Source organism: Gilbertella persicaria, assembly GCF_025201335.1.
Source record: "Gilbertella persicaria strain CBS 190.32 chromosome Unknown B0P05scaffold_100, whole genome shotgun sequence".
Classification (NCBI taxonomy): Eukaryota; Fungi; Mucoromycota; class Mucoromycetes; order Mucorales; family Choanephoraceae; genus Gilbertella; species Gilbertella persicaria.
In genome coordinates, this window is record NW_026252061.1 from 418 (window position 1) to 20,120 (window position 19,703).

The 19,703-nt window shown below is 36.8% G+C and overlaps 6 protein-coding genes and 1 non-coding gene across 7 annotated transcripts; 5 read left to right on the forward strand and 2 right to left on the reverse strand.

Annotated features, from left to right (window-relative positions):
- Positions 1-517: 517 nt before the first annotated feature.
- B0P05DRAFT_592891 (uncharacterized protein) lies at positions 518-3,487 on the forward strand (the record flags this gene model as incomplete). Its single annotated transcript, XM_051583034.1, has 2 exons — positions 518-3,034; positions 3,086-3,487. The coding sequence occupies 2 exons, from the start codon at positions 518-520 to the stop codon at positions 3,485-3,487; spliced, it is 2,919 nt and encodes a 972-aa protein (XP_051428928.1).
- Positions 3,488-3,512: 25 nt separating this feature from the next.
- On the reverse strand, positions 3,513-5,361 carry B0P05DRAFT_501444 (WD40-repeat-containing domain protein; the record flags this gene model as incomplete). The annotated part of the gene is made up of 8 exons (XM_051575451.1): positions 3,513-3,596; positions 3,650-3,937; positions 3,989-4,250; positions 4,297-4,461; positions 4,514-4,627; positions 4,696-4,878; positions 4,925-5,075; positions 5,134-5,361. The coding sequence occupies 8 exons, from the start codon at positions 5,359-5,361 to the stop codon at positions 3,590-3,592; spliced, it is 1,398 nt and encodes a 465-aa protein (XP_051428929.1). The 3' UTR covers positions 3,513-3,589.
- Positions 5,362-6,688: 1,327 nt separating this feature from the next.
- B0P05DRAFT_567256 (ATPase, V0 complex, subunit E1/e2) lies at positions 6,689-7,279 on the forward strand. Its single transcript, XM_051581130.1, has 3 exons — positions 6,689-6,815; positions 6,894-6,941; positions 7,016-7,279. Exons 1-3 carry the CDS (start codon positions 6,724-6,726, stop codon positions 7,095-7,097), a joined length of 222 nt encoding a protein of 73 aa, XP_051428930.1. The 5' UTR covers positions 6,689-6,723; the 3' UTR covers positions 7,098-7,279.
- A 4,103-nt stretch (positions 7,280-11,382) lies between these two features.
- B0P05DRAFT_567260 (uncharacterized protein) lies at positions 11,383-11,811 on the forward strand. The gene is made up of 3 exons (XM_051581131.1): positions 11,383-11,640; positions 11,684-11,738; positions 11,789-11,811. The coding sequence occupies exons 1-3, from the start codon at positions 11,432-11,434 to the stop codon at positions 11,801-11,803; spliced, it is 279 nt and encodes a 92-aa protein (XP_051428931.1). The 5' UTR covers positions 11,383-11,431; the 3' UTR covers positions 11,804-11,811.
- Positions 11,383-13,266, forward strand: B0P05DRAFT_20511 (uncharacterized protein). Its single transcript, XM_051573217.1, has 5 exons — positions 11,383-11,640; positions 11,684-11,738; positions 11,789-12,286; positions 12,337-12,438; positions 12,491-13,266. The coding sequence occupies exons 3-5, from the start codon at positions 11,796-11,798 to the stop codon at positions 13,218-13,220; spliced, it is 1,323 nt and encodes a 440-aa protein (XP_051428932.1). The 5' UTR covers positions 11,383-11,640; positions 11,684-11,738; positions 11,789-11,795; the 3' UTR covers positions 13,221-13,266.
- A 2,037-nt stretch (positions 13,267-15,303) lies between these two features.
- B0P05DRAFT_t133 lies at positions 15,304-15,376 on the reverse strand. Its single transcript has one exon. It is a non-coding gene; the product is annotated as a tRNA-Thr (tRNA).
- Positions 15,377-17,427: 2,051 nt separating this feature from the next.
- Positions 17,428-18,267, forward strand: B0P05DRAFT_482171 (uncharacterized protein; the record flags this gene model as incomplete). The annotated part of the gene is made up of 1 exon (XM_051575215.1): positions 17,428-18,267. The coding sequence occupies one exon, from the start codon at positions 17,428-17,430 to the stop codon at positions 18,265-18,267; it is 840 nt and encodes a 279-aa protein (XP_051428933.1).
- Between the last annotated feature and the right edge of the window lie 1,436 nt (positions 18,268-19,703).

Consider the following 19,703-nt stretch of genomic DNA (forward strand, 5'->3'; position numbering starts at 1 on the left):
AACTCGGAAGAAGAATAAAAAACAAAACAAAAGAAGGAGTCTTGTTTATACTTATATGCTTTAAGCATATTCACTTGTCTATTTGTGTACAAGTGCAATGTGTAAAGCAAAGCTGATATCAATCACAATAATGACAAAGAAACACTCCCTGTCTCCCCCTCCCCCTTTTCTTCAAACGCACGCAAAACAAAAAATACGAGTATATAAACTCCCTTATTGCCTCCCCTATATATAAATATATTCTCTTTTTCGTTTTTGAAAATCAACCAACCTATACTGCTGTGTGCAAGAAAAAAGAAGCAACACAATCAAGAATAATAAAAAAAAACCGTGATCATCTCCTTTCTTATTTGCTTTATTCTTTCCTTTTTCTTTCTTCAATTCCTTTTTTTTTATTGCTTTTTTCTTTTCTTTAAAATACTAGATTAAAAAAAGTTTTACATATTTAAATTATAATAATACAAGGTAAACTTTAACTTTATAGAGACAACATTATGATTTTAACACATTATCTAGAATGCCTAGAGCAAATCCTTTTCTTCGCCGTGCTTCTTCACCAGGAACCATTCATCAACACAACAGCGAGAACACTAAAGAGCATTTAGCAGCACCTTCTTTGCCTACACAACCAGTCAAGTTGCCACAAGCATCATTATCTGATCCTGCGCTCAAGGCACCTGTAGCTCGACCTTCCACTTTTCGCAACACACAATCTCGTTCAACAAGTATTCGTCCTTCACGTTTTATTAAAGCAACCATACCTACATCATCAGTTTCCTCACCCATTATGCCGCTAGATGATACAACAAGTAGTACTGTATCATCGTCTTCTCATATGGGTATGCTTATTCGATTGTTTGACACATTCACGCAAAAAATATACATTGAGGGATACTTAATGAAGCATCAGCATGACAATAAAAAAGCACGCACAAAGATGTTTGTCGAATTGTCTGGATCTACGTTGACATTGTGGGATACTGAACTGCCTGGATCAGCCATCATGCCCACTTACTTGCATATCACAGATACTACTACTGTATATTCTTCCCCTATTATAGACAGCTACAACAAAAAGAAACATATATTTGTAGTACAGAACAACAAAGCTGCAATCTCATTCGAAACATTTGATGAGCCAACCATGATACGATGGGTCAGTGCAATACGCTTGTGCTCCTTTGAAAAGCAAAAATTACACCAGCTATTTACACTTAGACTACTTTTGCCACATGCATCTACATCCACTGCCGAAACGAAAGCAGGTACTTTTCTTCAAGTCAGATTACCAGGTAGTACTATTTGGCAAAAACACTGGGTCGTACTAAGCGAACAACATTTACCACAACGCAATAAGCGCTTTCTCAGAAGACCTTCCTATGTCACAGCAGAAAATCAGCAGAAAATCTTACTTTATGAGACAAAGAAATCAAGAACACCCCTTTGCTCCTTTTCAGACATAAGTCATGCTTATGCTGTCTATCCTGAATCACCTCAACTGATAGAAAAAGGCTCTATGATTCATGTCTCTGGCCTCTCGAATAAGACGCAAGAGCAAGTAGAGTGTTGGTTTATGGCTGATCATAGTCAACTGACCATCCAATGGTTACTAGCCCTCTATGATACCTTCAAACTATATGGTCGGCCTGGTTTCTTGTTAGACGATGACAGCAATCCAAAGGCTTTAAATTTTGGTGAGCCTTGTCAAGATATGAGTACGACAGTATATCCAAAGCTATTCCTAGAGACAAACGATGTTATTCAAACAATGGTTGCGTCTAGCATTCCAAATCAACAAATAGAAAGCATATTTTTGAGTGCCATCAGAGATAAAACACAACAAACAGAAAAGTCTGAACGACCTGCAGGTATTAGAGCTAATAGCTTGCCGTTAATTACTGTCATTACACCACCCGATGCAGAACAACCAAAAGAGGAAGAAGCTTTGCCTGCTCCATTTAAATTTGCTCGCCAAATAGCTGATTCAAGTGATGAGAGTAGCGATGAGGGAGAAGACGAAGCTGACGACGATGAAGATCAAGATAGTGATGATGAACCTATTGGCAAGAAGTCCATTAATGATTTAGAAGTCGCAACAGAGGGTATGTCCTTGTCTCCTACAGCAAACAAATTGTTTGCTGATAATCTGATTCCCGACTTTGACTTTGGTAACGGTTTCGACGTACCCAAGAACATCATGGCAGCAGCAGTATCTGCATCACAAACACTGCCTACTCGTGGCAGCCGTCAACAAGGATCTCGTCACCGTAGCTCAATGACTTTATTCACTGATCCAGCCTCTGAAAGAGACCAAGGTAACTCTTCTCTGCTTCATAAGCGCAAAGCATCTATGCCTATTACTACTGCGTCTACTAAAGAAAGGTCCTCTTCTTTTTCGTCTGACTTTTTCTCAAGTAATGCATCCCTTTCTCCTCCTACTCATGTGCGAGGAGCTTCATCATCTTTGTTTGGTGATTTTAGTCTAACCACTAATTTTGATAAATTTCTTGACGAACCCCTTGACTACCATCGCAAGTTTTCGTTACCCTTTTCACCCATGGAGTCAAATAGCCGTTCCACATCATCCAGTAACCAATTCAATGAATGGGAGGACTTGGAAGACGAAGAGGCAATGGACAACAAATCATCACAACAACCCTATCATAATGAAGATGATCAACAGTCGCTTTATGAATTGAACGGACCTATGATTCCTTCATTAGGCGATCATTTTGCACCACAGAACAGCTTATTAGATACATATCTAGGAGATCAACTGAGTGCAAAAGAACAAATTGAGTACGCTAAAGCCACTGGACAGCCCTTGATCCAAGTATCGACTAAGAAGGAGATTAGCATGCCTCAAGGAGGCTTGGTTGGCATGATTTCTCAAAGGGAAAAAGACCGCAAAGAAGGCACGGGTTTACGTGTTGCTGAGCGAGTGAACAAACACCATGCACAGCAAGACCGGTTTGAAAGAGAAAAGGAACTTATGCTGTTAGAGCAAAGGCAGCAACAGATTATGAAGCATCAGGTAAAACCACATTAACAAAATGATAGTGCTTGAAATAACGTTTTCTTGTAGATGATGTTGTATGCAAATGGATTTGGAGTGCCTCCTATGCCCGCAATGCATCCTCACCCATTCATGATGAATCCAATGCCCATAACACCTTTAAATATGGCCATGTTACATCAACAGTCCACAAATGGTTTATGCTTAACACCACAACAATATTCACCCATGATACACAGTGCACCTTCAAGTCCGTATAGAAATGGTCCTATTCGATCCCCACCACTACACTCTCCTACTATGGGCTATTTTGGTGGCTTGCCTCAATCAGGCCCTGGATTAACTACACCTACACTTCCTCAAGGGCGCAAATTTTCTCGTCCTCTTTTGGATGGAATTGAAGAGCTGTCAACAAATAGAAAAAGCCCTGTTGCATCCACATCATCCGGTACTAGTAGCATTCGTATATAAAATCAAGAAATAAATCCAAATTGACAAGTTTATTTGATAAAGAAAAAACAAGTTGTTGTATAGTGAACCAAGACAATAAAAGATATATATATATAATATATATTATTCACTATGAGAGATGAAATTAGCCTTTTTTTTTTTTATCTGTTTACCTTTACTTACGTGAAAATGAAAAGATTGTTAGTTGCTGCAACAGCAATTGTATTTTCCCTTGGATGCCATGATGCATGAAGAATCTTTTTGTTATAATCCATATATTCATCATCACCACGCATTCGTCTACCCATGTTGCCACCACGACCATTGTTTCCACTACTCATAGTGATTTTGTTCTTTGTGCCCAACTTCTTTGCTTTGAATGCACTTTTATCTGCTTGTAGCGCAATATCTGTATCATCCTCACGACCATACAAATGGATATAATTACTATAAGAACCTGTCATAATATGGCTAATAAAGTAGAGATTAGATCCAATGACGGGCTATTTTTATGCAAATTACCTTCCATCACCACTAAATGTACATTCAAATTTGTCAAAAATGCAATCATTTTCATACAAATCACAAAGCTTGGGTCTTAGATTATCGTGAATATTGATTGTGCGTATGGGCTTATTCTCCATGTTAATATCCCAAATCTTTAATGTAAGATAATCTCTTGAGAGAATGTATCTACCATCTTGACTAAACTTGACATCTGAAATAGAAGAGATAATTTCAGAAAAGAATGATCTGTTGGAAGGATCTTCTGGCTCTTCAAAAACTACAAAAGCAATGAAAACATGTAATAATATGCCATTTGTTGTTACCTTTAGCATTCTGATCACAGAGAGCAGACTCTCTCATATCAGCCAATTTAATGGTACCCTTGCTACTGCTATACATGAATAAATTGCAGTGTTCAGGATGAAATTCAGCGGCTGTAATGACTTCAGTCAATTCCTCCATATTGGCAGGTTTAATGTCGACAATGTCTATATATATATCCATCAGTATTATGTCATAACTTTACATTTAATACTTTACTAAAACTCTGGTCAGAAATGTCAAGATTCCACAAGTTAATTCGAAGATCATCCGCAGAAATGTAGGTTTCGCTGTCCGAGTTGATGGAAATTGAATTAATGTGATATGCATGAGCTACAAGTAAGAATATTATGCTAAATATTCATTCTCCGTAACATAAAGATGATGACACAAACACATACCATTTGCATAAATACGCCTTGGGGTGGCAGCAACAACCGTGTCTTGGTGATTCATCTTGGGCATGGTCAAGGGTAATCCAAAACTACCTACTGTAGTTGGGGCATCTGTATCCATCATCATGGAAGACTCGCCGACTGTTTTAAGGCTCCGCTCATACACCTTCCAAAGCTTGATTGTCTTGTCTGTATATAGAGTCAGCCGACCACTCGTTTAGTGTGTTATAGTTACCATTGGTCGAGAGCAAGAAATGGGCTGAATTCTGTCTCTTGCACCATTTGATCTGGTTAATTTTCTCTTCAATTTCCAAACTTTTCAAGTAATCAAATTCAGGTTCATGTGATTGAAATTCGGTATGAAAGCGATATTCACAATTCTTTTTCTATAATAAACGCAAAAATATATAAACATAACAAGACCCAGCATAGATAACACATTACAGTCTCGTTACGCTCAAACAAAACAACTCGACCACCTTTATCACCAGTTGCTAAATAATTGCCTGTATGGTCAAACTCAACGGCCGAAATAATATCAGCTTTTTTTTTGGATAATGTCGTTAGAAAGTTTCCGAATTCATGAGCTAGATAGGTACCTTCAGTGATATCGTCAGACTCTCCTTTATCACCAAAACACTGAGCAAACTTCCACTTGTGTTCGTTTTCCATTGATTGCATCAAATCTAGTGATTACGCGTTAAGTATATGCAGGTCAAAAAAGACAAGTGGTGTTTTCGTGCGCGCATAAATAGGCAGCAAATAAAAGGTTACCTTTTTCTTTCTTTTTTCTTATATAGAAGCTTTACAAAGAGAGGGAAGAAGAAGGAAAAAAAATAAAAGAAAAAGAAAGTAAATACCTTGTTAATGGGTTGGTAATTATGTAGAGAAAGAGAGAGAGTTTTTTAGGCAGCTTGGGGGGTGCATAAGATGCTTCCAGGTCACTGATGGCTACCGGACATCTCGGGCATCGGTCGCTGAATTCAAAATAATGTCTTTCAAGCTTTTTGCATAAACTAACGGATATCAAATAAAAAGTATTTAGCCTAGGTCAATTAAACTATCTTAAAGAAGGCTCTTTGAATGCTACTACGGTATAGTTTCTTAGAGAAACTTCATAAAGATTTCAGCTCATTTCTCTAAATAAATAAAAAAATAAAAGGCACACGCATTGTGGTTGTAATTAGCAATTTTTCGACAAATCAAAACTCTTTTGTTTGGTTCATTATTTTACTTTGCTTTTCCATGATAATTCTTTTTCCTATTGTATCCTCTTGCTAGTAATTTTTTTCTTGCTAACATCTTGTTTGCTTAGTGCAGTTTGTTTTTGTTTTTCAATTGCGTCCATGCTTCAGAACCAGATGAAAAGTTAGAATAGTCCTGCTATTTTACCATATGTTTTCAGCTTTATGAATGAACTTGTTTCTTGCGGGTATTATTTTTGAGTAATGTAGTATACTGGATAGAATCTACAGCCAAATCAGATTTTTGATAAACATTTGAGATACGTCGAAAGGTCTTCTCTTTTATTGAACAAAGGCACTAAGTAAACTTTCACGTAATTTTTCCATAGATCAACTCTCTTCTCTTGAAATGCGCTTTCCTAGTGACTTTCTGAAAGACCCGTTGATAGCCACTTGGCCTTCAAAAATCAGTTTTTGAGAAATCTTAGCTGTTATTAGGGCTCTGTGTGCTCAATATTTCTGAAATATCTGCCTTTCTGTAGTTTCTCATTGTTAATTTAAGGGATTCAAACGATTCCTTGGCCACGAATGATTGTGCCTTTTGAGTGTTTAGATATCTTCGCCTTTGCATTTGGCTATTCAATTGCTATTTTCTCTAAAGCTCTTCTATAGAATGGTAATCTTGTGTTTCGTTATTTTCAAAAGCGTTCTTTTGCTTCATTCTTTTACGCATTGTAGTAGCTGAAATTGTGTCGCCATCGGAGGTCAAAATTATAGATTTGAAACTACATACTCATTCACTTTCTTTTTTTTTATTCTTTTTCTCTTTTACAACTTCTAAGTGTGGAATATGTCAGGATACAATATCGTTTGGACCTTCCTTGCTGTCGCTGCTCTCGGTGCTCTGGGATATTTTATGACTCCCAAAGGAAAAGACCAAACGTAACGTATACTCAGATTGGAGTCGTCAAAAGAAAACTTCGTGATTAAGTCTTAACGTCACTCTTCTTTTTTATGTAGTGTTATTCGCACAGTCATTATTATGTCTCTTGCTTGCTGTTATCTAATGTAAGTCTATCTGTTAGATGTTTGAGTATTTGATACTGAAGCTTTCTCCTCTTTTTTCTTTCTCTTTTTTCAAGGTGGGCTGTTACTTATTTAGCTCAATTACATCCTTTGATTTTCCCCAGAAAGGTTGGACTTCGACCTCCTCACCATGAATAAGAAAGAAAGACGCGCTTTTTGTATGGACAATGATGTGGAACGAAGTCTTTTATTTTTGGAAAAAGAGGTCAAAACGGAATATCGACATAATTGCATAGACATCAAACGATCTCTTTCTTTCTCTTTCTTTCTCTACATCTTTTTTTTTTATCTTTATTAAAGGAAATAGCGTTTGTAAAATACTCTTTTTCTTAAAAAAAAAAAATAGCACATAATTGTTATTTTTTCAGGGGCGGATTTATATATGCGTTTCATGTTTACCTGTCAAGAGCAGTGAACAAGAAGAAAATGCTTTCTGTGATACAGTTCATGGATGATCATGAATTTTTCTTCCTGTTATCTGCAATTATTTGTTTTTCTTCTTTTTGCATGAGTGAATTATTCACTGTCCTTCAGTTATTGCTATCAAAGGTGTAAAAGAATTCAAAGCTATCGGTAGTTTGACTATCAAGAGACTCATTCAGAGTCTAAAAAAGAGTTTGTATAATTGAATTAGAACATACTGCATCTCTCTAGCTAATTATTACATGTTGTGTATTTCATGAACTTATATTCAGCTTACCCTTAAATCACCATTTTAAGTGTAAGCTGGTCTGAAAACGATATATATTTTGCCTAATTATCACTCAAAACTCCTGTTTTTATGCATCTGGTTTGAGTCATTGATTACTTCAATATTGCCTCTTGCGTATTAATTAATTCTTTCTTCAATAAAAGAAACAAGTGTGTATGTATTTTATTCATATTACTATTTATGATAAACGGTTGTAAACACTTACTTTGAACTTAATTACTGTTGACATTTAGGAAGAGACTGAGGCAGTTTAGCAGCGTCTTTCAAAATACTGGTAAAAAAATTCAAAAGCTTCAGAGGTGGCATCATGCATCATAGCGTTTAAATAAGAACGAACAGCTTGGCGCTTTGGATTTGTCGCATGAGTTGCCTTGGGCTCTTTAATCTGAAGCAATAGATCGTTAGTAAATCAATGAAATAAGCCAATGTGTAACTTACTGAGAACCTGATGTGCTTTTCTCAAACACGCTTGATATTCCAATGACACAATAAAGTTCGAAAAACGTCTTTGATGGCTACAGCCTCGGTAGCACTACAATCAATCATAATGTGTTTGATATTCAATTGGTAGTTTGATTTCCACTATTACAACCACTGACACAAGGGAAGGGTAACTTCTCTATCAATGATAAATGAAAAGATTTCTACTTCGCAACCAACTCTGATGTTCTTGTAATTGTTTCTTCAATATCATTGTATATAGAAGAAAGACTGCTAGTAGCCATAGTGGTTGTACCTTGTCCATTTTCGATATTCTTTTGAGGAGCCAGCATGATCGCACACACACACACATACACACACACGTACACACACACAGTTTTGGAGATAGCGAGGGTGTTTTCATCAAGAAAAAGTTTCTTTGAAAGGCTATGGTCCCTCTTCTCTTTCCATTTTTAGCGTTTCAAAGATTCCTTTTGCATTCATTTTTCAAGATTCTCTTCAACCACAAAGCTTTTCATGACAAAAGACATTAGGATAGGAAGGTACAACGGCATGAACGTATTCGGCAGTAATAAATTGGCTTGACATTCTCTTATTGGAGCATGAACAGTAATAAATGCGTCAATATAGTGTTTAAATGGTAAAATATGCCGAGTAGACGAGCTTTAGATTTGCTTTATAAAATAGAAAAGAGATTATTTCAAATAAACTCAATTGAAGACTGAATTAGCTTGAGTAAGATGAAGATTATAAGATAATGTTTATTGAGGTAATTGCTTGAGGTATTTATACTAATAGAATATGAATGATGATATTTAAAGAAAAAAGAGATATGAATGAATTGACAGATGAGAGGAAAAGAAAATAACTTTCTGTCAAGATAAAAGCTTCAAGAGCCGACGCTGACATAGAATACTCAGCTTGCATTAATATTTTCGAATTAACTAGTCGGAATTATGAGTTTGTGTATTCACTTTTTTTTTTTTTACCTAATAGATGAGGTTGCTTGTACTGATGTGGGAATCCAGCATCTAGCCTTAGGCTGTTGCTGGTAACAGACCTTAGGACTGTGACCCTAGTGAAACTGTAGTTAGTGGTCTGATGGATACGCGTTTGACACTACAGAAGTAGCGCAATTACTGCAAGACACTTTTCCAAGTGTTGTCTTACCAATGTAGAGGTAAGGTCATGATTCTGTATGGTTATTTGTAGATAACTCTAATGGTTTTCTGTCTATTTTCTCCCTTAGATTCAAAAGCCAGTTGGTGTGTCTTGCTGTAATGTGGGAATCCAGCATCTAGCCTTAGGCTGTTGCTGGTAACAGACCTTAGGACTGTGACCCTAGTGAAACTGTAGTTAGTGGTCTGATGGATACGCGTTTGACACTACAGAAGTAGCGCAATTACTGCAAGACACTTTTCCAAGTGTTGTCTTACCAATGTAGAGGTAAGGTCATGATTCTGTATGGTTATTTGTAGATAACTCTAATGGTTTTCTGTCTATTTTCTCCCTTAGATTCAAAAGCCAGTTGGTGTGTCTTGCTGTAATGTGGGAATCCAGCATCTAGCCTTAGGCTGTTGCTGGTAACAGACCTTAGGACTGTGACCCTAGTGAAACTGTAGTTAGTGGTCTGATGGATACGCGTTTGACACTACAGAAGTAGCGCAATTACTGCAAGACACTTTTCCAAGTGTTGTCTTACCAATGTAGAGGTAAGGTCATGATTCTGTATGGTTATTTGTAGATAACTCTAATGGTTTTCTGTCTATTTTCTCCCTTAGATTCAAAAGCCAGTTGGTGTGTCTTGCTGTAATGTGGGAATCCAGCATCTAGCCTTAGGCTGTTGCTGGTAACAGACCTTAGGACTGTGACCCTAGTGAAACTGTAGTTAGTGGTCTGATGGATACGCGTTTGACACTACAGAAGTAGCGCAATTACTGCAAGACACTTTTCCAAGTGTTGTCTTACCAATGTAGAGGTAAGGTCATGATTCTGTATGGCTATTTGTAGACACCTTAAACGTCTGTCTGTATTTCTTTTTGAGCTCAAACTTTATCTTGTTTCATTGGCCAGCATCAATAAAACCAAAATGCTTCCTTGCTATTTATATGAGAAATTTTTACCCTGTTTTTGTAAAATGCATTCACTAGATCAATATTTAACTTGTATTTTTAAACCCTTCAAAAGGCAATAACTATGATGTTTCTAATAAAAAAAACACCGACAAGTATGACCATCTTTGGCATCAATAACTGCTTGGTACTGGTGTGTCATATTGTCTATCAAATGTGCAGCAGCTTTTACATAACCTACTATTAATAGCTAATCTTTCTCATTACCTATTACAAATAACAATACAACTACCTTATGCATTATTTACTATTTATTTATATGCCTTTTGCTCTGCTTGATTTCTAAAATTTCATCTATGCTCATTTGATATTTTTTTTCTAACAGCAAAATTTTTTTGGACACTGATTTTGCAGAGAGGCTCGGTATTGAAGCCAGACGCCGCTGCTATACTAAAGAAATACTATAGAAATAAGCAAAGCTACGGGGTATCCTATAGTTCTGATGCTTTTAGCATTGTTAATCCCTTTTTGGAATTAGTCGATCAAAGCATACTATTTGGAGTTTCAAAGGTTTTACGCAATAAGATTTTCATTTGAAATTCGTACTAACATAGAAAGTCTTTGCATCTATTAAAGATCCAGATTGCATGCTAACTGAGCTCACTTTCCACACACAGAAAGTAAGAATTACATAACGTCTAGCTATTTTCATGTGTATGCATGGATTTATCGACATGCATATGCTTAATGTGAAAAGAGACATAAAAGAAAGTGGAAGAAATCAGCAATAAGTAGTTCAAAAGAGTATGTAAAGCAAGTTGCTTTCTCGATAGATGAGCTCTTTGTATTTTCTTTTCATTTGCGTTACTCTTATCCAAGTAAAAAAGCTTTACTTTGTTTCAAAAGGTTCTTCAAATGTAAATGATCGGCAGTTCGGAATCTCTTATTCTGAAGTAGACTTCACACTCTTTTATATTATGAACAAGCTTTTCTCATTATCAAAAATGAAAAGAAAGCTATTCACTTTAACTATAGACGACTAGCACATCGTAAAAGAAAGAGAAAAGAGAATATTTTTACATCTAAGAAATAGGAAACCAATGTATTATTGTAAATAAACAACTTTGGATGTGTCAGAGAATCAGGTGCTCCATAATTTTTTTCAATCAAAAGAGAACAAAGTTTTTAGTTCGTGAACCAAGAATTTATCTTTTTCACTCTTTTACACTACTGTGGATATTAACAAAATGGACAAACAAATAGAGTTTGTAGAACGATATGTCTCTAACACACCGAAGCCGTCTTTCAACCACCTTGTTCGAAAGGAGCAAAAGACAATTGAAAAAATCTCTATCCTAATAGAAACTCCAACTGCGTTATCTTTACAGAGACTTTGGGTTACAGCATATAACAAATGTATCCAAGTCAAGAGGCCAGAACAAAAACTACAATCCAGGTAAACTTGTTTTAGTTCATAGGTTTTGCTTACTATTGTGTAGACCTACAACTGTGAGCATCGCATTTAAACGAATCTTTGAAGTCGCCAAAGCAACTGTAAGCATAACTAAGGAATTTCTATTTTTCTGTTACTAACTATCATAGAGAGATTCTATGCATGAATTCAAAGTCTCCAGTCTACAGATAACAAGCACTGTTTACTATGCCTCTCGAAATGATTTCTTGGATGATTTGATTCATGATGTTAGCAAAGAGGAAGACGAAGAAGAGAACGAAGTGCAACAAGAGGAAGCACAACAAGAAGAAAACGAAGTGCAACAAGATGAAACACAACAAAAAGGAAATGAAGTGCAACAAGAGGAAGAGGAAGAGGAAGAGGAGAGTCAAAAAGGAAATGAAATACACAAGAAATTGCTCAATAAAGTAGAGCATGATGAGTTGGAGAAGCTGGCTAAGTCTTCATGCATCAATCTACTTAACGAAAATCATCGATCTTATACGTCTCTGTCTTTATCAGAAGAATATTTCAATGATATTAAATCAGAATGCTTCAGTCGACAATCTCACTTCGACAATTACTTAACATCTATCATGTATGAAACAATCAATAACTTGTTTGATGAGCTTAAGCAATTTCAGTTCGAGTAAGTCCGGTAAGAATTATTAAAAATCATAAATTAACATATATTTATAGCTCTGATGCCGCAGATATAATTGCATATTTAGATAGCGAGAAGAATAAGGAGACAAACAAAGAAAACGAAAAGTATATCTTGCTTTCTATTGTTAGTTCAATGTAAGTCAAAATGAAACTAAAATTTCTTATCTAATCCATCAAAAAAACTTAGCATCAACAATTTCAATTTATGGAAGAAAGAGGAAAAGCTTTCCGAAAATACATATTTACGCAAATTTGCAGAAATTATTGACATCTTATTTAAGAAAACAAACCTTTTTATCAAAGATGGAGAAAACGTCTGCGAAGCATCAAAGCGAATGCAAATTATGAATGATGGCGATGTCACATATGGCAGACGATTGGACATGATTGTAGCCAGTGAGCAAGATGACAGAGATATCGAGCTTTGTTCTTTAGAATTTAAAAAAGGCGATGCACCTTATGCAACATTATTGTATCAGCAAAGCAAAAATCTCAGAATTAATGCTTGCATTCTGAATGAAATCCACCTTTTGACATTTGACGAAAGTATTTCTATTGCTTATCTGGACTTTGCAGGACGAAATGCGTATATTTCTCAGATCTTCAGAATGGATGATAAATATATTGCTCACGAAGTTGGTAAAGTGGCTTTCATCAAGAATTTGCTGGAACTAGACACACTTCGTAAAACAATGTTCAATCTGTTTAGATGGAAAAGAAGTCTGGTCAGTAATAGCAACATAGTTTCATTAGCCAACCTCAATCAATGCAACAAATTTGCTCTTGCCGATATCAGTAATGCTTTCATTCAAAGCTCAAGGTTTTCTACTACTCATAATGTCAAGCCAGCACAGATATTTATGTCTCCCAGCAACACTGGAAAAAGGACTCGAGGTGTATTTGAGCAGGATAATTAAACATTTCTCAGCTAATAAAAACATATATCGATCATTACACAATGACAACTGAGATGAAGTTCGTTACTCTTCTATTATTTGAAGTACTTTCTTATTTTAGTGATTCTGTATAGAAGCTCGGCATTGAAGCCAGACGCCGCTGCTATACTAAAGAAATACTATAGAAATAAGCAAAGCTACGGGGTATCCTATAGTTCTGATGCTTTTAGCATTGTTAATCCCTTTTTGGAATTAGTCGATCGAAGCACACACTTTGGAGTTTTAGAGGCTCTTTCCTTATTTAAATGAATAAATAGAAAGGCCTTTGTAAAAGACTTTATAGGCTTGCGATAATTTATTCATAAGCCATGTAATATTTACTTTTTATGTTTTCAAAGTAGGCTTAGTTAATGTGTTATTTAGATTTCTAATGGTGTAAAACAAAAAAAAAGGACAGATGTTATCAATTTGAAAACTTTCATGGTTTACAGGTATTAAGAAGGACTAACGATGCATAAAATATATATTTTTACAGTTTCGTATGGCTCTGCAGTTCTGTAGGTCTGTCTAGTACTATTTAGTGTATGTAGCCCCATCTATAGGTGAATCAATGTATCAAGAAGATTTTTACAAATGTTTCATGTGAAGGCTGTATTCTTTTTAAGAAGACTAATACTCTTTGTATGATTTGATGAAGCCAACGATACTTTGCAAACAAAAAAGAAGTAATTCATCTTAGCATACCTCATTAAAGGATTAATAAATAGTGTAGATAGCCTTAGATAATCGAACGAATAAATACATTCATTTCATAACTACTTTTAACATATTCTGTACGAAATGGTACCTAATCTGCCTTTATTTTACTGATAGCAGCTTACTTTAGGGCCTGACCCTTAACACATATGATTCCTTGAATTTATGCGTTAGTTGCATTATAGGCTTGCTGTACCTAGCTTGGCGTGTTGTTGCAAAAATTAACCTTCAAACTTAGATACTGTAGCACTAAAGCCACTCCCATTACTTGCACTTTCCCCTCCTTCTACGAATTCATTGAGACTTAGAGCTTTTTACATTAAAAATAGTAACCATTATATCAATGAACGGGTATATAATTTATTCAAATAAAAATCAAAGTTATTCTCACTTTTCTTTTACTTCAATCACTTGGATTGCTTATTAGGTTAGCAATATATGCGCAAATACTTGTTTTTATCTGGATGTCGACAGAGAAAGGTTGTTTAATTTATCATTTCTATTTTCTCTTTTACTTTAAATCATTTACTTAAAGGTTCGTTACCTAAGCAACGTGGTGTTGCGAAACGACCATTTCGTACTTTATTTTTCTATACGTATTTTTCTACCCAAATTTGAACTCAATATTATTCAACTCTAAATCCCAACTAAAGTATTACTCTATATTACATTAGACTTTAGCACATATTGCACATTTCACTTGTTAGTCAGCAAACGCTTGACGTATCGTACCGCTTTTACAATGACTCATAACTTTATTATACTTGGACTGTCATGATTGCACTTTTGCAAGTCCAACACGACTACTTCAGAATAGATATAAATACTAGAACAATTCAACTTAAATAAAGACATCCAAATCCATATCCATACTTTTACCTTAGACTTACAATTGTACCTTACTTGTATTGTCTTATACTTTAAATTAGATTATTATCATATCATTTGTCTAATTGGGTCTCTTGATCTTGCATTACGTCTGATCATTGTACGTTATATTATATTATATCTTTGTATCTTCTCTTACTTATACAAATGATATAGTCGAACGACTTAAAATCTGGTACTCATTGCATATAACTTGCTGTCTATTGCTCTGTTATATTTATTGTCCTATATTTCTACAAGTTACTGCGGTTTCTACATTTGTCCTGTAACAGTGGTGCTCATTACATACAAATGTTCCTTGTTTTGGACTCTATTGTATAAATTCTTCTATACGTTACTGGTATAAAAATCAAACCTTGTCCCATAGCAATATTCATTGGGCTGTTGATAGCAATTTTTAAGAAGCAAAAAAATATATTCCTATCACAGATGTGATATTACTATGATAGAAACATGATTTTGCCTTCTGCCAGAATCGAACTAGCGACCTTCTGCTTACTAGGCAGACGCTCTGCCAACTGAGCCAAGAAGGCCAAGTGTGCAGTTGTCGATTTGATATTTTACTTAGGTTTGTATTCTTATAGTCAAGTCACGAGACAATAGAACGTTTCTTAGCCAATAGATTCACTGGGAAATATTCTGGAAATAACGTGACGTCACAGAAAGGAACTGTGTATTGATACAGTAAGTATAAGATCTTTATTTATAATAAATGTAATGTTACCTGTGTATTGATACAGTAAGTATAAGATGAAGAACTTACAAGTATCAATAACACAGTATTTATATGTTTTCTAATTGTACTAAAATATATAAACTATAACATATGGAGAAGGAAGTAATTAAATACTTAAAGCTGATTGATGTTTCTGTCTTGACGAATCTAAAGTGTGCTTGGCTTTACTAATGCGAATCAAGTTGAGGCGGACTTTCTTTCTTCTTTTGTTCAGTACTTGTGGTTTAAACCTTCGTTTGTTCGGATTATAGTTTGTTGGAAGGTTATATTCAACTTCAATTGGCTGTTTCTTACTGGAATCGCTATTTTCTGTGACACAGTTCTAAACTCACCTTGTGATGGCCCTCGATTGACATTGTATGGCGAATCTCTGCCCCTCGTGGACGAGTTCATCTATCTTGGTGTACCTTTTCGAGAAAAAGGCATCCATGGACCTGGCATTATCTCTTTGAGATCTGCTAAGGCCATCAAGACCATGGCTCTGCTAACCTCTGTCGGTGTTCATCGCAATGGTTTCTCCCTTCTTTTGTCCTCTCGGCTGTATGCCTGCTTTATTCGTCCCAAGATAGAGTATGGTTTGGCTATATCCCGTCTTGCTTCGGCAGACATGACACACCTAGATGATTTGCAGAATCGCCTGGTCCGTATGTTTGTTGGTGGCTCTTGGTTTCAAGTTGCAAAACACCTCACCTGTCTTCCTGCCATGAATCATAGGTACAACATCCTTGTCACCAAATTCGCTTTGCGTGTACAATACCTCCCTGATGACTGCTTGATAGTGCTTTTGCGTGATCAACTACGGTACCCTCGCCTGGTCAAGCTTCTTCAACAGAATGTCTTGTACCGTTCACTACCGGACCCACAGCCTGTCTCTAATGCTGAACTTCGTACTCACTTTAGACGACAATGGCAGAGCCAATTTGACCGCCAGATGGTGCGACATGCGGCTCGTGGTCGTTCCGTCCTTCTCCGTGCTTGTCGTCCTTGTACGTCTAAGCCGGATCCAATTCTTTACCTGCCCATGCTTCGTACTTCTCGTAGTCGCTTGGTGCGTTGGCGTCTTGGTCGCTTTGCAAACATGCGTGAAGAATGTCCTTGTCTCTCTGGTGCTTTTGTCTCCCGTGAACACTTTTTGTCATGTCAGGCGCTTGACCCAGCATTATGGGATGCACTACCTATTGCTCCTGCTGGTGTTCATCGTCTTGATTATGCTCTAAATCAACTGCCAACTAAGGCTTCCTCTGGTCCTCCTCCTTTTTGGTCGGCGCTGCTACAATTGCTTTATGCAATTGATGTACTTGTACATCCTCTTGCAAATATCCGCCCTGATCAAGATCCTGGTGATCGTTGGCTCCCTCCTCTGGTCTCGTCATAGACGAGCTATTTTTGTCATGCCTTTCCTCTGCGCTGCCACGGTGGTAAGTGATTATCAAAGTTCCCAGCCGTTGGTCATGCCTTTGGAATCATGCAAATCTACAATACTCTTTCTGTCTCTGCTTCTTTTCTCTCTTACTTTTTTCCTGTTGTCTGCTTTCTGTCAGGTTTTTTCACTCTCTCTCCTTTTTCTCTTTTGTAAAAACTGTTCATACAATTTGGCATTATGCTCCATAGAGTAGCCCATATAATTGTTTATTAATAAAAATATAATATTTAACCTGAGCCAAGAAGGCATACCTTGACACTTTCGCTTTTTGATCACTTTTTTTGGTTTTGACCAATCAGATTCGATCATTCTGTCAAAAAATCTAACGCTGCATCCTATCCATCCGTTAGTGCATCCGTCTAAAACATCATCCATCCGTCCACAAAACCATCCATCCGTCCAAAACAACCAACCATCCGTCAAAAATGGCAACTCACCTGGACATCCAGCAGTTGCATCAACTTGTGCTGACCCTAGCACAACAGGTACAGCAGCACGAAACTCTTTTTTCAGATCTTATAGCTCTGAAAGAAAAAGTTTCCATCCTTGAACAGGAAAAATTTTTTCTGGAGTCAGAAAACAGCAAGCTCCTTTCTCGTGTCCGGACTCTCGAGTCAAATTTTTCAATGTCCGAAGGCGGCATTCAGGTCTCTTCTGTCTCTCTCCCCACTCCCACTGCCACACACCCAGGCAGTGGTGATTCATCTATCCATGCCTCCTCTTGGGCAGCCAAGGCTGCTAAGCCTGCCTCTCTCCCTGCCCGTCCTGCCCGCGTTTCGCAGAAGAAACGAGTTGCTGCTGCCCGTGCCTTTGTGAGCCCTGCTGCCAAAGGTCCTCAGGGCTTTACATATGTGTACCTTGGTCGCTCAAGAAAGATCAATAGATCTGAAGTCCGATCTCGTCTTCGTCGCTCTGGTGTGGATACTGGACGTATCCTTGACATCTCTTTTCCTGCTTCTGGTGTGCTTGGCCTCCTGATGCATGTACAGTATGTGGAGCAATTCACTGCTACCATGCAAAAGGTAGGTGCTGAATTGATCGGTGGCTTCGATCCTTTGGATCCTAAGCACCTTGCTGACCCGAAGTTCGCTGCTCTCTCTGTTGATGACCGTGCTCAACAAATGCACTCTCTTGTGCATGACCGTGCACTTGATACTCTCTCTTTTGTTCGCCCTGTCGTTGTTGGTCCTCTTGCCCGCTCTTTCATGGAGTTGGGTTGGATTGATCACGATGATCTCAAGACTGTTCTCTCTGTTGTGAGATGAAGAGAGAGTAGATATTCAATAAGAGAAAAGGTAAGAACACAGAGAAAGTCCGTTAGAACTTGTATAGGTTTTTATTTCTCCAAGAAAAATGTTATCCTTCAATTGCTATAAAATGTCAAGGTATTTATACTTTTTCTTCTCGGTCAAAATATTGTTTTGGGTTAGCTTCTTGACTACGGATTGATTTGTTAGATCAGGAGCAATTAAGAGAAATGCCTTTAGAGGAAGTTGTCAGCTCAGCCAATAGTACATGATCTGACCTGAACTTGAATAAACTATTACATATTTGTCAAATGCCAATGCCAATGTATTTGTCAGCTCTAACTGTCACTTTATAAGGGCCATTAATAATAACAGAGTCAATAGGTTCATAATCTCTGTCTATGAGGATGATGTAGTACTTCTAGTAGAATGAGTGAATGTCAGTGACTATAGATCCATTGCAATTGCCATAGATGTGATCTGGTCTTTTGCCATGATCATCATTTATTGATCTATGCATATGAATTCATATATGTTCACAACATTACCCTCCTCCAGAGTCAACTCATCTTTGATAGTTGTAAACGGCTTCTTACAATGTGAACATCTAGGCTTGATATAACGTTACTTGACATAAAAATGGTTTAGAGTCTATGCAATTTGTGTTCTTCAAAAGGAAAATAGTTTTTCTTCTCTTTCATGTCACTTAGCATTTAATTCTTTTGCTAGCTCTTCCATTTGTGGATAATTTCTCTCTACTTTGTCTAGTAGGATGGTTTCTTCTCTTTGTTCCTGTCTTGTGTAGTACATCATTCTTATTCTCTTTGTTAGATGCAGATTTATCGCTTGATTTTGATTCAATGCGTTCATGCTCTAATCTTTTTAGTTTTTCAACTTTATCCCAGTAGCGATTGATGATTGTAGGATCTTGGAAACTAGATGCAGGCTCCCAAGTGTTAGCTCTTTCACCAAAACCAGTCCATTTAACCAAGTACTTTCGTCTTCCTGGCTTGCCACGATGATCACGAATATCTTCTACTTCAAAGTATTCTTCTTCAATGGTTGATTCATCAATGGTCACAATCTTCAGTTCTGATGGTGTATAATTACGATGCAATAATTCATTTTGCTCGTCTTTTAATTCATATGAGCCACCTTTGTTTCTTCTTACAACAGTATAGGGGCCTTCATATAATGGAGACAGTTTACTCGGTCTCTTTTGCAGTCTTACCATAACGTGTGTTCCGGGTTCAATATCAACAAGTATGTTCTTTGTATTGAACCTCTTATTATATTCCTCATTTATCTTTTGAGTTCTTTCAAAGATAGCGGGAAAGACAATCTTCTCCATGTGATCAATGCGCTGCTCAAGGTCATCGCGCGTCATCATATCTTTGGGAAGTGGATATTTGTTCTTTTCTTCATAGTTTTTAGGTAAGCCGACTCTGCGTGCA

Coding starts and splice junctions, on each gene's coding strand:
- B0P05DRAFT_567256 (XM_051581130.1), top strand. CDS start 6,724: ATGTCAGGATACAATATCGTTTGGACCTTCCTTGCTGTCGCTGCTCTC. Junction 6,816..6,893: donor CCCAAAGGAAAAGACCAAAC/GTAACGTATACT, acceptor TTTTTTATGTAG/TGTTATTCGCACAGTCATTA. Junction 6,942..7,015: donor CTTGCTTGCTGTTATCTAAT/GTAAGTCTATCT, acceptor TCTTTTTTCAAG/GTGGGCTGTTACTTATTTAG.
- B0P05DRAFT_20511 (XM_051573217.1), top strand. CDS start 11,796: ATGCATGAATTCAAAGTCTCCAGTCTACAGATAACAAGCACTGTTTAC. Junction 12,287..12,336: donor CTTAAGCAATTTCAGTTCGA/GTAAGTCCGGTA, acceptor ATATATTTATAG/CTCTGATGCCGCAGATATAA. Junction 12,439..12,490: donor CTTTCTATTGTTAGTTCAAT/GTAAGTCAAAAT, acceptor AAAAAAACTTAG/CATCAACAATTTCAATTTAT.
- B0P05DRAFT_567260 (XM_051581131.1), top strand. CDS start 11,432: ATGGACAAACAAATAGAGTTTGTAGAACGATATGTCTCTAACACACCG. Junction 11,641..11,683: donor GAACAAAAACTACAATCCAG/GTAAACTTGTTT, acceptor ACTATTGTGTAG/ACCTACAACTGTGAGCATCG.